Source organism: Heteronotia binoei, chromosome 1 (assembly GCF_032191835.1).
Source record: "Heteronotia binoei isolate CCM8104 ecotype False Entrance Well chromosome 1, APGP_CSIRO_Hbin_v1, whole genome shotgun sequence".
NCBI classification, from domain to species: Eukaryota; Metazoa; Chordata; class Lepidosauria; order Squamata; family Gekkonidae; genus Heteronotia; species Heteronotia binoei.
In genome coordinates, this window is record NC_083223.1 from 268,875,761 (window position 1) to 268,889,969 (window position 14,209).

The 14,209-nt window shown below is 50.6% G+C and overlaps 1 protein-coding gene across 1 annotated transcript in view; it reads left to right on the forward strand.

Annotated features, from left to right (window-relative positions):
- GATAD2B (GATA zinc finger domain containing 2B) overlaps positions 1 to 14,209 on the forward strand; it is a 75,521-nt gene that overhangs the window by 22,717 nt on the left and 38,595 nt on the right. Inside the window, exon 2 of the mRNA XM_060255832.1 lies at positions 4,806 to 5,135. Coding sequence (XP_060111815.1) covers positions 4,807 to 5,135 — 329 coding nt within the window. The 5' untranslated portion in view covers position 4,806. The remainder of the gene's footprint in view (positions 1 to 4,805; positions 5,136 to 14,209) is intronic.

Consider the following 14,209-nt stretch of genomic DNA (forward strand, 5'->3'; position numbering starts at 1 on the left):
TGGCCACTGTGTGACACAGAATGTTGGACTGGATGGGCTATTGGCCTGATTCAACATGGCTTCTCTTACATTCTTATGTCTGAGGCAGTGATGCTCTGTCTTCTTGGTGCTTGGTGGGGACAGTGGGAAGGCTTCTAGTGTCCTGGCCCCACTGATGGACCTCCTGATGGCACCTGGGTTTTTTGGCCACTGTGTGACACAGAGTGTTGGACTGGATGGGCCATTGGCCTGATTCAACATGGCTGCTCTTATGTTTTTAGTTCTTGGGGGGGCTCTCTCAGCCCCACCTACCTCACAAGCAGTATTCCATATAAGCTGAGTTAGTGTGAGCTAGCTCACAGTGTTTTAGCCTCCAGCTCACATGTTTTCATTTTCACTTAGGAAGGATGACCCCAGAGCACACTAACTCATGCAGCAGCTCACAACTTTAATGCCAGAAGCTCACAAAGTAGAATTCTTGCTTACTAGACTCTGCAGCTTACAGGGAGTATTGCTCAAAAGGTGTCCGTTGTGGGCAAGGGAAGAGAAAGGAGATTGTAAGCCACTCAGACACCTTCAGGTAGAGAGGGGCAGGGTATAAATCCAATCTCCTCCTTGCCAATTGGTGGATGGACTGGTTCCTTGTCAGGTTAGATATGCCAATTAAAGGTTATTGAACTTGAACTTATTCTCCTCTTCCTCCTCCTCCCCCCTTGATTGAGACTGAGATTCTAGGTCAGGGGTGTCAAACATGCAGTTTGGGGGCCGAATCAGGCCCCTGGAAGGCTCCTATCAGGCCCCCGAGCAACTGGCTGTCATCTGCTTCCTTCTCCCTCTCTCTTGCTTCCTTCTGCATCACAGCTTGCTTTGCCAGGCTTGCTCAATTGCACAGGAGCGACAGAGAAAAACCTCTATTTTCTCCATTGGCTGAGGCTCCTTCTCTTCCTGGTCCCCTGGGGAAGGAAGAAAAAAGCCAGAACTCCCTTTGCCCAGTTCCCTGGATCCCATGAAAAAGATACAAAGAAAGCATCTTTAAGACCAATGAGTGCTAACGTTTTAAGCATGTTTTAATTTTTTAAAAATATATATATATTTGCGTTTGTGTTCTTTATAAAATTTGTATCTCTGCTACCTAATCTTAAGAACACAAACACAAATAGGTGCACCCACGGGCCAGCCCAACCCAAAATGATCCAGCCCCACAAGGTCTCATTTATGTCAGATCCGGCACTCATAACAAATGAGTTCTAGGTGGCTGTTGGGTGTCGTTGCTTTGGAGAAAGGATGAGAGGCCAATCTACAGGGGAGAATGGCACTCTCATCACCTAATAGCCGCAAGTGACTAAAGTAAAACCTCCTTAAGAGAAGCCATGTTGGATCAGGCCAACGGCCCATCAAGTCCAACCCTCTGTGTCACACAGTGGCAAAAAATGTTATATACACACATACACTGTGGCTAATAGCCACTGATGGACCTGTGCTCCATATTTTTATCTAAACCCCTCTTGAAGGTGGCTATACTTGTGGCCGCCACCACCTCCTGTGGCAGTGAATTCTTGTGTAGGGGCAGTGAATCCTTGTGTAGGGGCAGTCTATCTCTCCATACTTGCAGCAACAGGTGAACAGTAAGGGAGGGCATCGCCTCTGCGGCCCTCTTAGGAGCTTCCCAGAGGCAGCTGCATTAAAAATGTGTCATGCTTTATAGCTTCATATGCTCATGTGAGGAACCCCTCACAGTTAGTAGGTAAGCTACAACCTGACGATTACATGCCATCCATGCCGCTTTCCTATTTTGAGGAGAGGCCATGGCTCAGTGGTAGAGCATCTGTTCGGCATGCAGAAGGTTCAATCCCTGGCATTTCCAGTTAAAAGGACCAGGCAGTAGCTGATGGGAAGGGCCACTGCCAATCTGAGTCGAGGCTGTGGCTCAGTGGAAGAGCATCTGTTTGGCATGCAGAAGGTCCCAGGTACAACCCCTGGCATCTCCAGTTGAAAGGACCAAATGGGAGGTGATGGGAAGGAGCTCTGCCAGAGACCCCCGAGACCAGCTGCCAGTCTGAGTAGACAATACTGACCTTGAACATATGAAGCTGCCTTCTACTGAATCAGACCTTTGGTCCATCAAAGTTAGTATTGTCTTCTCAGACTGGCAGCGGCTCTCCAGGGTCTCCAGCTGAGGTTTTTCACACCTATTTGCCTGGACCCTTTTTTGGAGATGCCAGGGATTGAACCTGGGACCTTCTGCTTCCCAAGCAGATGCTCTACCACTGAGCCACCGTCCCTCCCCAAGGGTCTTGATGGGCCAAGGGTCTGATTCAGAAGGCAGCTTCTCGGTATGCTTATATGCTCAATCTCTGGCATCTCCAGTTACAAGGATCAGATGCCAGGTGCAGAGAAAGACATAAGAACATAAGAGAAGCCATGTTGGGTCAGGCCAGTGGCCCATCCAGGCCAACAATCTGTCTCACACAGTGGCCAAAAAAACCAGGTGCCATCAGGAGGTCCATCAGTGGGGCCAGGACACTAGAAGTCCTCCCACTGTGCCCCCCCCGCAAGCACCAAGAATACAAAGCATCACGTGCCCCAGACAGAGAGTTCCAACAATATGCTGTGGCTAAGAGCCACTGATGGACCTCTGCTCCAGATGTTTATCCAATCCCCTCTTGAAGCTGTCTATGCTTGTAGCCGCCGCCACCTCCTGTGGCAGCGAATTCCACGTGTTGATCACTCTGTCCTCTTCCTAACCTCTTCCTGAGTCCCTGGATAGTCTACGTAGACTCTGCCAGTCTGACTTTGATGGACCAGCGGTCTGATTTAGTATAAAGCAGTGTTGTATCTTCATATGCTGCATACACGGGAGCTGACTGCCCCAAGACACGGTGACAGTTGGAGCTGCCTTATTGGTTGCATTCTGTGGCCTTCCTGCTGCAGGGGCCCTGGTGAAATAACACTGTCTGGCCATTTATCTTATACCAGCTGGGGGATGTATGGAAAGAACGGAGGCAACTGATGCCACCAACCGCAGAATTAGAGATTGTTTTTAGACTGTTATCTTGTTTTTAGGTTGTTATATTGCTTTGTTACGTGACTCTGATTTTAACCTTGTATTATCGATCGTCGTTAACCTCTCAGAGCCCATTCGGGAAAGGGCGGGCTATACATCGAATATAAATAAATAGATTTCTTTCTCTCCTCCCCCCTTTTCTAAACGCAAGAAACCCGTTAAAAATAGTGAAAGAAATAGAAAATGCAAATGGGTCTGAGCAGGCTTCACTTTTCCGCCTTCTCGTTCTTCCTGACATGCGGAAAGACAGGCCCCCACGACACCATTATGAAAGAGAGAGCTCCTCGCCATAAGCCTTAAGAACATACGAGGAGCCATGTTGGATCAGGCCAACGGCCCATCCAGTCCAACACCCTGTGTCACACAGTGACCAAAAACCCCAGGTGCCATCAAGAGGTCCATCAGTGGGGCCAGGACACTAGAAGCCCTCCCACTGTTGCCCCTCCCAAGCACCAAGAATACAGAGCGTCACTGCCCAGACATAAGAACATAAAAGAAGCCATGTTGGATCAGGCCAATGGCCCATCCAGTCCAACACTCTGTGTCACACAGTGACCAAAAAACCCAGGTGCCATCAAGAGGTCCATCAGTGGGACCAGAACACTAGAAGCCCTCCCACTGTTGCCCCTCGCAAGCACCAAGAATACAGAGCATCACTGCCCAGACATAAGAACATAAGAGAAGCCATGTTGGGTCAAGTCAGTGGCCCATCCAGTCCAACACTCTGTGTCACACAGTGACCAAAAAAACCCAGGTTCCATCAGGAGGTCCATCAGTGGGGCCAGGACACTAGAAACCCTCCCACTGTTGCCCCTCCCAAGCACCAAGAATACAAAGCATCACTGTCCCTACATAAGAACATAAAAGAAGCCATGCTGGATCAGGCCAGTGGCCCATCCAGTCCAACACTCTGTCACACAGTGGCCAAAAAACCCAGGTGCCATAGGAGGTCCATTAGCGGGGCCAGGACAGTAGAAGCCCTCCCACTGTTGTAGCCCCTCCCAAGCACCAAGAATACAGAGCATCACTGCCCCGACATAAGAACATAAGAGAAGCCATGTTGAGTCAGGTCAGTGGCCCATCCAGTCCAACACTCTCTGTCACACAGTGGCCAAAAAAACCCCAGGTGCCATCAGGAGGTCCATCAGTGGGACCAGGACACTAGAAGTCCTCACACTGTTGCCCCTCCCAAGCACCAAGAATACAGAGCAGGGGTCCTCAAACTACGGCCCGTGGGCCAGATGCGGCCCGCTGAGGACATTTATGCGGCCCGCCGGGTTATGGCAAAATCAGACCGGAAGTGACATTCGACCTAAACTCGCGTTAGCAGTACACACTTCCGGCACTGGGCTGAGGCGGCGGAGACAGAGTGTGAGGTGATACCGAGGTGAGGTGAGTTCCCAGGCCGGGGTGTGTGGTGTGGGGAAGGGAGAGAGATGCAGAAGACGGAGAACTGACGGCCCGCGGTCTTGTACAGTAACGGCAGTCCGGCCCTCCAACAGTCTGAGGGACAGTGAACTGGCCCCCTATTTAAAAAGTTTGAGGACCCCTGATACAGAGCATCACTTGCCCCAGACAGAGATTTCCAACAATACACTCTGGCTAATAGCCACTGATGGACCTCTGCTCCATATGCTTATCCAATCCCTTCTTGACATTGTCTATGCCTGTAGCTGCCACCACCTCCTGTGGCAGTGAGTTTCACATGTTAATCACCAGCCTTGCACTGACCCCACTCTCCTTCCCCCCTCTCCCCCCACAGGATGGACCGAATGACGGAGGATGCCCTGCGCCTGAACCTCTTGAAGCGGAGCCTGGACCAAGCCGACGAGCGGGATGACGTCCTGGCCAAGCGGCTGAAGATGGAAGGGCATGAGGCCATGGAGCGCCTCAAGATGCTGGCACTGCTCAAGAGGAAGGACCTGGCAGGCATCGAGGTGCCCCACGAGCTGCCTGTCAAGCAGGATGGCCTGAAAGTCTACGAGGAGAAGCTGAACGGGAACCTGCGACCCCACGCGGACAGCCGGAGTTCGGGCCGGCCGGGGAAGGAGAACATCAACGACGAACCGGTGGACATGAGCGCAAAGAGGAGGTAAGGGGACTTCCTTTTCTTTCTTTCTTTCCAGAGCCATCCTCCCTGTTGTGAGGCCGAAAGGCAAAACAAAGCCCTCCCCCTCCGCAGCAACTTAGAGACAAACAAGAAAGCAAGAGTGTAATGTGTCACCAGAGTAACCTACATTGCTAGGCCAGGGGTGTCAAATGTGTGGCCCGTGGGCCGGATCAGCCCTCCGGAGGGCTCTTGTCCGGCCCGTGAGCAAGTCTGCTTCCTTCTCCCTCTCTCTCGCTTCCTTCGGCATCACAGCTTGTTTGGCCAGTATTTCTCAATTGCACAGGAGCTACAGAGCAAAGCCGTTGAGGCTGAGGCTCCTCCTTTGGGGAGGAAGTGGGGGGAGAGGGACCTTGCTTTGATACTGACCACAGTGTTGCAAGAGTGCTAGTACTTTAAGCATGTTTTATTTTGGGTTTTAAAAAAATCTTTATTTGTGTTCGTCAGTGTCCTTCATTAATTTTCTATTTCTGCTACCTGTCGTTACGTTTCGTGACACGCATGGCCTGGCCCAAGAAGAAGACTGCAGATTTATACCCCGCCCTTCTCTCTGAATCAGAATCTCAGAGCGGCTCACAATCCCCTTTACCTTCCTCCTCCCACAACAGACACCCTTTGAGGTGGGTGGGGCTGGAGAGGGCTCTCCCAGCAGCTGCCCTTTCAAGGACAACCTCTGCCACAGCTATGGCTGACCCAAGGCCATTCCAGCAGGTGCAAGTGGAGGAGTGGGGAATCAAACCCGGTTCTCCCAGATAAGAGAGCTATGGCTGACCCAAGGCCATTCCAGCAGCTGCAAGTGGAGGAGTGGGGAATCAAACCCGGTTCTCCCAGATAAGAGTGCTACGGCTGACCCACGGCCATTCCAGCAGCTGGAAGTGGAGGAGTGGGGAATCAAACCCGGTTCTCCCAGATAAGAGTGCTATGGCTGACCCAAGGCCATTCCAGCAGCTGCAAGTGGAGGAGTGGGGAATCAAACCCGGTTCTCCCAGATAAGAGAGCTATGGCTGACCCAAGGCCATTCCAGCAGCTGCAAGTGGAGGAGTGGGGAATCAAACCTGGTTCTCCCAGATAAGTCCATGCAAACTTAACCACTACACCAAACCGGCTCTCATTTGCCAGCTGTGGCCCTCACAACGAATGTGTCCGACACCCTTGTAATCTAGGCCTTTCCCCAACTTAACCCTAGAGCCTTGAAGACGAGACAAAATAAATTAGTGTGTGTTTCCTAATGTCCCTTGTGAGTAGACTTTGGCAGCACTTCAGGGCAGGGCCGGGTGTTCAGTCCATGAGGACGGGCAGGTGTCACACAAACCAAGCATTCTGCTCCCAGGGTGTGGATGGTAGTCCAGAGTGGTCTCAGTAGTGGACCACATGGAAGAGCAAAAAAAAGCGGCCAAACTTTTATGATTTCGTGCCCCCGGAATCAAGTAGGGATCATAAAATTACTGAAAACGATACCTCGGTCATCTCCTCGACATGCCAGAATTTAAGCAAGAGACAGGTAAAAACAGAAATCTTGAAGGGAGGTGCGACAGACAGCACCATTTAATGTGCCATCTTGGGAGCCTGAATGGGGCAGCAGGGTGGGGCTTGGGAGAGGGTCTTTGATCTCTGTGTCCCTTCTTGGTGAGAGGCAGCAGAAATAAAAATAAGGGACATTTTTAAGAGCCCTGCTGGATCAGATCAGCATTCTGTCTCACAACATGGCCACCCTATTCCTCTGGATGGCCAATGATAGGGCAGAGAGCAGGGGTGTCAAATATGCAGTCCGGGAGCCAAATCAGGCCCCCAGAGGGCTCCTGTCAGGCCCCCGAGCAACTGGCTGTCATCTGCTTCCTTCTCCCTCTCTCTTGCTTCCTTCTGCATAAAAAGCCTTTGCAAGCCTTGCTCAGTTGCACAGAAGCTACAGAGCAAAACCTCTATTTTCTCCATTGGTTGTGGTTCCTCCCTTGGGGAAGAGGGGAGGGGGAGGCAAAGCTTGTTTTTCCAGGGTCTCTCAATCGCACTGCAGAGCTACTGAGCCAAGCCTCTCTTCCTTCTGTTGGCTGAGTCCCCCGCCCCATCCCCTGGGGAAGGAAGGAAACAGCCAGAGCTTCCTTTGCTCAGTTCTCTGGATCCCATGGGAGAAATACAAAGAAAGTACCTTTTAGACCAACAAGTGCTAACGTTTTAAGCGTGTTTTAAGTTTTTTAAAAATATATATATTTAATTGTGTTTGCCCATGTCCTTTGTAAAGTTTATATCTCTGCTACCTAATCTTAAATAGGTACACACATGGCCCGACCCAATCTGACATGGCTCGGCCCAACAAGGTTAGATCCAGCCCTCAAAACAAATGAGTTTGACACCCTTAGCATAGAGACCGACGTTACCTCCTGGCTCTGAGTTTCAGAGGATTAGTGCCTTTGAATGTGGAGGTTCTCCTCAGTCTCTGTGGCTCCTCAGGCGTCATTGATAGACTTCTTCTTGACCCTGTCTAATCGCTTTTTAATGCTGTTTATTCCTACGGCCTAAGCAGATTCAGACAAGTTCAGGAAGGGATGTGATAGTTTAGCTTACCTTGCATAATTTACATAGGTTGTCGAATTCACCTTGTTTGGGGTGTGGTGTTACCAGTTGTTTCCTAATTTTGAAGCAGAGAATCACGGAATCATAGAGTTGGAAGCGACCTCCAGGGTTATCTAGTCCAACCCCCTGCACAATGCAGGAAATTCACAAACACCTCCCCCTAAATTCACAGGATCTTCATTGCTGTCAGATGGCCATCTAGCCTCTGTTTAAAAACCTCCAAGGGAGGAGAGCCCACCACCTCCCGAGGAGGCCTGTTCCACCGAGGAACTGCTCTAACGGTCGGGAAGTTCTTCCTAATGTTAAGCCAGAAACTTTTCTGATTTAATTTCAACCCATTGGTTCTGGTCCTACCGTCTGAGGCCACAGAAAACAACTCCACACCATCTTCCATATGACAGCCCTTCAAGTACTTGAAGATGGTGATCATATCACCTCTCAGCCGCCTCCTCTCCAGGCTAAACACGTCCAGCTCCTTCAGCCTTTCTTCATAGGATCTGGTCTCCAGACCCCTCACCATCTTCGTCGCCCTCCTCTGGACTTGTTCCCGCTTGTCTATATCCTCCTTAAAATGTGGTGTCAAGAGGTTGTGACAAGTTCCATCAGTGTTTAGATGCTGGTCCACAAGGAGATCAGCTTGTTTTTAATGGCCACGTGGGTGCAGTTTTGCTGGTTTAAGAAGCGTGACACTGCGTGCCCCATTGGGTTTGATTACACACCGATGTCCCCAAGGGCAAATGAGACTGATCTAGAGGAAAGAGGACATTTCTCAGGGGCATCCTAGCCAACCAGGAATGGGAAACTGCTTTGAATGGGTTTTATTTCTAAAAAGTGTGCCTTTAGTTGTTAAATAAATAAAACATGTGAGAGCCCTCTCAGCCCCACCCACCTCACAGGGTGTCTATTTGCAATAATTCCTGAGAAATCACTGGGAGAGCACATTTAAGACACATTGCTCTAAGAACATAAGAGAAGCCATGTTCGATCAGGCCAGTGGCCCATCCAGTCCAACACTCTGTCTCACACAGTGGCCATAAGAACATAAGAGAAGCCATGTTGGATCAGGCCAATGGCCCATCCAGTCCAACACTCTGTGTCACACAGTGGCCATAAGAACATAAGAGAAGCCATGTTGGATCAGGCCAATGGCCCATCCAGTCCAACACTCTGTGTCACACAGTGGCCATAAGAACATAAGAGAAGCCATGTTGGATCAGGCCAATGCCCATCCAGTCCAACACTCTGTGTCACACAGTGGCCATAAGAACATAAGAGAAGCCATGTTGGAAAAGGCCAGTGGCCCATCCAGTCCATCACTCTGTGTCACACAGTGGCAAAAAAAAAAAATTATATCCACTGATGGACCTCTGCTCCATATTTTTATCCAATCCCCTCTTGAAGCTGGCTATGCTTGTAGCTGCCACCACCTCCTGTGGCAGTGAATTCCACATGTTAATAATAATAATAATAAATTTTATTTGTATCCCGCCCTCCCCACTGAAGCAGGCTCAGGGTGGCTAACAAGACATGGTATACACCATGATTTTGCATAAAACAATTTTAAAATACAGTTAATAAATACATTTAAAACAGTTACATAAAAAGTTAAAACTACAATTAAATTAAGGTGCTATGTTCAATAGATGTATTCCGATGGCTGGATATCGCTTTCAGGGTTCCTTATAAGCTTGCAGGAAGAGGGTGGTTTTGCAAGCCCTGCGGAACTGATTAAAGTCCCGCAGGGCTCGCACTTCCTCCGGTAGTTGATTCCACCAGTGGGGGGCCATTATAGAGAAGGCCTGCTCCCTCGTTACTTTCAGTTTGGCCTCCTTTGGTCCTGGGATCCTTAAAAGGCTTTGGGAGCTAGATCTTAGTGCTCTCTGGGGAACGTGTGGGGAGAGGCGGTCCCTAAGGTAGGCAGGTCCTCGGCCATATAGGGCTTTAAAGGTAATGACCAGCACCTTGTAGCGAACTCGGAATATAATTGGAAGCCAGTGCAGTTCTTTCAGCCCAGGCCACACGTGTTCCCACCGAGGTAGTCCCAGTAGCAGCCTGGCCGCCGCATTCTGGCCGCCCTTTGGGTGAAGAAGGACTTCCTTTTATCCGTTCTAACCTGACTGCTCAGCAATTTCATCAAATACCCACGAGTTCTTGTATTATGAGAAAGGGAGAAAAGTCCTTCTTTCTCGACTTTCTCCATCCTATGCATAATCTTGTAAACCTGTTTCATGTCACCCCGCAGTCGACGTTTCTCCAAGCTGAAGAGCCCCAAGCGTTTCAACCTTTCTTCATAGGGAAAGTGTTCCAGCCCTTTAATCATTCTAGTTGCCCTTTTCTGCACTTTCTCCGATGCTATAATATCCTTTTTGAGGTGCGGCGACCAGAACTGCACACAGTACTCCAAATAAGACCGCACCATCGATTTATACAGGGGCATTATGATAGGCTTCGCTGGCCTTCAGACTCCCGATTGGCTAGGATCCTCCATGTGACAAGTTCGGAAAGCAGTAAGGTGGATCTGACCGCCCACCAAGGAGTCTTTCTCCAACTTTAGAGGTTCTTCCTCCAGCAGGAGCCACCGACTTGAAACTGTTCATTGGAGCGGTAGGACGGGCGGCAGGATCCAACCCTAGTCCCTCTGGGGATACTACCCCGCAGTCAAACTTGACAGCATCGTTAGGATTGCCAGCTCTGGATCAGGAGAGAAACTGGAGATATTGGGGGAGGAGCCAGGGGAAGGACCACAGCAGGGCAAAATGCCCTAGAGCAGGGCTGGCCAAACTGTGGCTCGGGAGCCACATGTGTCTCTTTCAAACATATTGTGTGGCTCTTGAAGCCCCCACTGCCCTGTCAGCCAGCTTGGCATTTGTCTCTTTAAATCACTTCTGCAAGCCAAGCCAGCCAGTGACTTGGAGAATGGATTTAAAGGTAAAGTTGCTTTCTTTCCACCTCTCCCTCTCATCTATTTTCCTTCCTTCCTTCCTTCCTTCCTTCCTTCCTTCCTTCCTTCCTTCCTTCCTTCCTTCCTTCCTTCCTTCCTTCCTTCCTTCCTTCCTTCCTTCCTTCCTTCCTTCCTTCCCTCCCTCCCTCCCTCCCTCCAGTCCCAGGCCACTTCCTTCCTTCCTTCCTTCCTTCCTTCCTTCCTTCCTTCCTTCCTTCCTTCCTTCCTTCCTTCCTTCCTTCCTTCCTTCCTTCCTTCCTTCCCTCAAACATCCAACCACTGTACCCGATCCCCTCGTCTGAAGAAGTGTGCTCTAGCACACGAAAGCTTACATTCTGAATAAACTTGGTTGGTCTTATGTATGTTGCTCCCTTCCGTCGGGAGGAATATGAAATACGATTATGAGAATATGTGCACTCATGTATGCAACGATTGTACTTGTGGCTTATGTCAAGGCAATGAGTAAAGTATAGTTATAGTATAGTTTCATGGTTGTATTGGGCACATTTAACCTACATAAAGATTCTGGACAGCTCTATATATTGTGTTTGTATTAAGATATTTATTGTACATGGAAATAGTAGTAATAAATGAAGACCGCAGATTTATACCCTGCCCTTCTCTCTGAATCAGAGTCTCAGAGTGGCTTACAATTTCCTATATCTCCTCCCCCCACAACAGACTCCCTGTGAGGGGGGTGGGGCTGGAGAGGGCTCTCCCAGCAGCTGCCCTTTCAAGGACAATCTCTACCAAAGCTATGGCTGACCCAAGGCCATTCCAGCAGGTGCAAGTGGAGGAGTGGGGAATCAAACCCGGGTCTCCCAGATAAGAGTCCGCACACTTAACCACGACACCAAACTGTGACTGGCATCCTCAGAGGTGTAACCCAGAAAACTGGAGCTCGCTCTGGGTCATCCCTGATTGAAACGTCAGTTCTCACAGTGCTAAGACCACAGCCCGGAAAAATCTACAGCAGCCAATGGATTCCGGCCGTGAAAGCCTTCGACAACATATTGAGCAGAGACGGTTTGCCATTGCCCTCCTCTGCATAGCGACTCTGGTCTTCCTTGGTGGTCTCCCATCCAAGTGCTTAACCTGGGCTTGAGCCTGCCTAGCTTTCAAGATCTGATGAGATGGGGCTGGTCTGGGGCATCCAAGTCAGGGCAGTTCCCCGTGTTAGGGAATGTTTTCTCCTCCAAAAGCTGCATTCGATCTGGGAAACCCCAAACGGTTGAAGCTCCAGCACCCTCCTTGAATGAACAGTCTTGTTGGCTCAGCAGACGGTTGGGCGCTTGGCGGGGCTGGGGTTGTCCTTACAGTCCCAGGCCACTGAGCTTCTCCGCCCTTTGCCGGTTGGCTTCAGAGGTCTGGGGCGGGGAGCACGCCCAGCCCTGTCGCCCCTGCAGTGCGGCGGCACAAACGGGTGTTCAGCAGAGCCCAGCAGCGTCAACGCAGGGGCTGGCTCGATCGGCAAAACCCTGACTCACTGGTTAAGTCACAGGAGGCAGGGAGGCAAGATGCCTACCGTGGGTGGGAGAGAAGCATCTCCAATTCGGAACCGTCTTGGCTGCTGCTCCGTTTGGCTGGTGGCGGCCCCGGGCTGCGGCGCCTGCCATCTGCCCCACCACCTCCGGTCAACCTCCGTTTTCTCGTGCTGGAACAGAAGGATCTTACAGTTTGGATGGCGGGGCAGTGTGGGGGGGGAAGAGCCGCACTGATGTGTCAGAATCGGGCTGCAGTCAGCCAATGAGCCAGCGCCACCTGGGAAGTGGGCATAGATCGGGTGCAGCGAATGCTCTTAATTGCTCAAGCCTTTGTCGTTATCCCAGGTCCGAGGGAACAAACGGTCAGCGTAGGAAGGCAAGGTCATTCCTCGGCCCAGGAAACTGTCATCGCCAGGGCAAAATGGCTGACCTTGTGCATGGCTCACAGACCCGCTGGTCCATCACAGTCAGTATTGTCTACTCAGACTGGCAGCCGCTCTCCAGGGTCTCAGGCAGAGAGAGGTTTTTCGCATCATCAACTCCCTGATCTTTTCATGTGGAGATGCTGGGTATTAAAACTGGGAGAGCCAGTTTGGAGTAGGGGTTTAGTGTGCGGACTCTTATCTGGGAGAACCGGGTTTGATTCCCCCACTCTTCCACTTGTACCTGCTGGAATGGCCTTGGGTCAGCCATAGCTCTGGCAGAGGTTGTCCTTGAAAGGGTGTCTGTTGTGGGGGGAAGAAAATAAAGGAGATTGTGAGCCGCTCTGAGACTCTGATTCAGAGAGAAGGGCGGGATATAAATCTGTGTTCTTCTAATGTTCGTATGAGAGGAAGGCCTCTCTGCTCTATTGTTGGCCCTCCAGAGGAACTGGTTGGTCACTGTGTGAGACAGGAAGCTGGACCGAATGGACCACTGGTCTGATCCAGCAAGGCTCTTCTGATGTTCTTATGAGGGGAAGGCCTCGGCCTCTCTGCCTTGTTGTTGGCCCTCCAGGGGAACTGGTTGAGGTCACTGTGAGACCAGATGCTGGACTAGATGGACCCTCACTGGTCTGATCCAGCAAGGCTCTTCTGATGTAAGAGGGGAAGGTGTCGATCTCTTTGCCCTGTTGCTGGCCCTCCAGAGGAACTAGTTGAGGCCACTGTGTGAGACAGGAGGCTGGACTAGATGGACCACCAGTCTGATCCAGCAGGGCTCTTCTTCTGAGGGGAAGGCCTCGGCCTCTCTGCCCTATTGTTGACTTTTCAGAGGAACTGGGCGAGGCCACTGGGTGAGGCAGGATGCTGGACTAGATGGACCACTGAGGCTGATCATGCCCGGCTCTTCCTATATGGAAGGCAAGGGATTCAAGGGAAACAAAGAACGAAGGAATTGCGCAAAGGAGTACGCTTTCTCGAGTTCCTTTCAGAGTGGTATTTCCTTTAAAGGTGATGGAGCTTAGCATCACACACACCCCAAACAAAAGCGATCTGCAGCGAGGAGAGTGGATGACATCCGTGTCCATGCACACCCTGGAAAACCTGCGGTCCCTGTCAAAGGAAAGTGCATAGGAGGAAGAGTTTTCTGTAGGGCGTTCCTCTTTGGTCTCGGCTGCGAGAAGCGTCTCTCGATGCTCTGTCACAATCTTGTGATCTTGGAAGCTTAGGCAGAAAAGGGAGGCGAAGTCAAGGTAGCCAGGCGCAGTTTTACGAAACGCTAAAGTGCTCTCTGGCAGGAAGGGAACAGAGGATTGCACACAAACTCGAGCCACCATTTTTTTTTTTTTTTGCACGCCTGCTCCCGTCCTCCGAAGTAAGCTTGCAGTCCTTTTGTCAGGAGTTTTCAGGTGGGCAGCTTTTAATTGCTTCTTAATTGTCGCTTGGACTGACCCTTTGTTCTTGCCGTCGTTGTTCTTCTCATGGAGAACCTCACGGAGTTGAAAAGTTAATGGCTAAAAAAATGATAATCAGAGACCGTCGGGGTCTCAGATGGAGGCGGAAGGGCCGAGTGTGCAGGTAACGCCTGGAGCAGTTTATCTGCCTCTCCTAAGAATTCTGTCCTTCATGTAGGTTCACTGGCTTAAA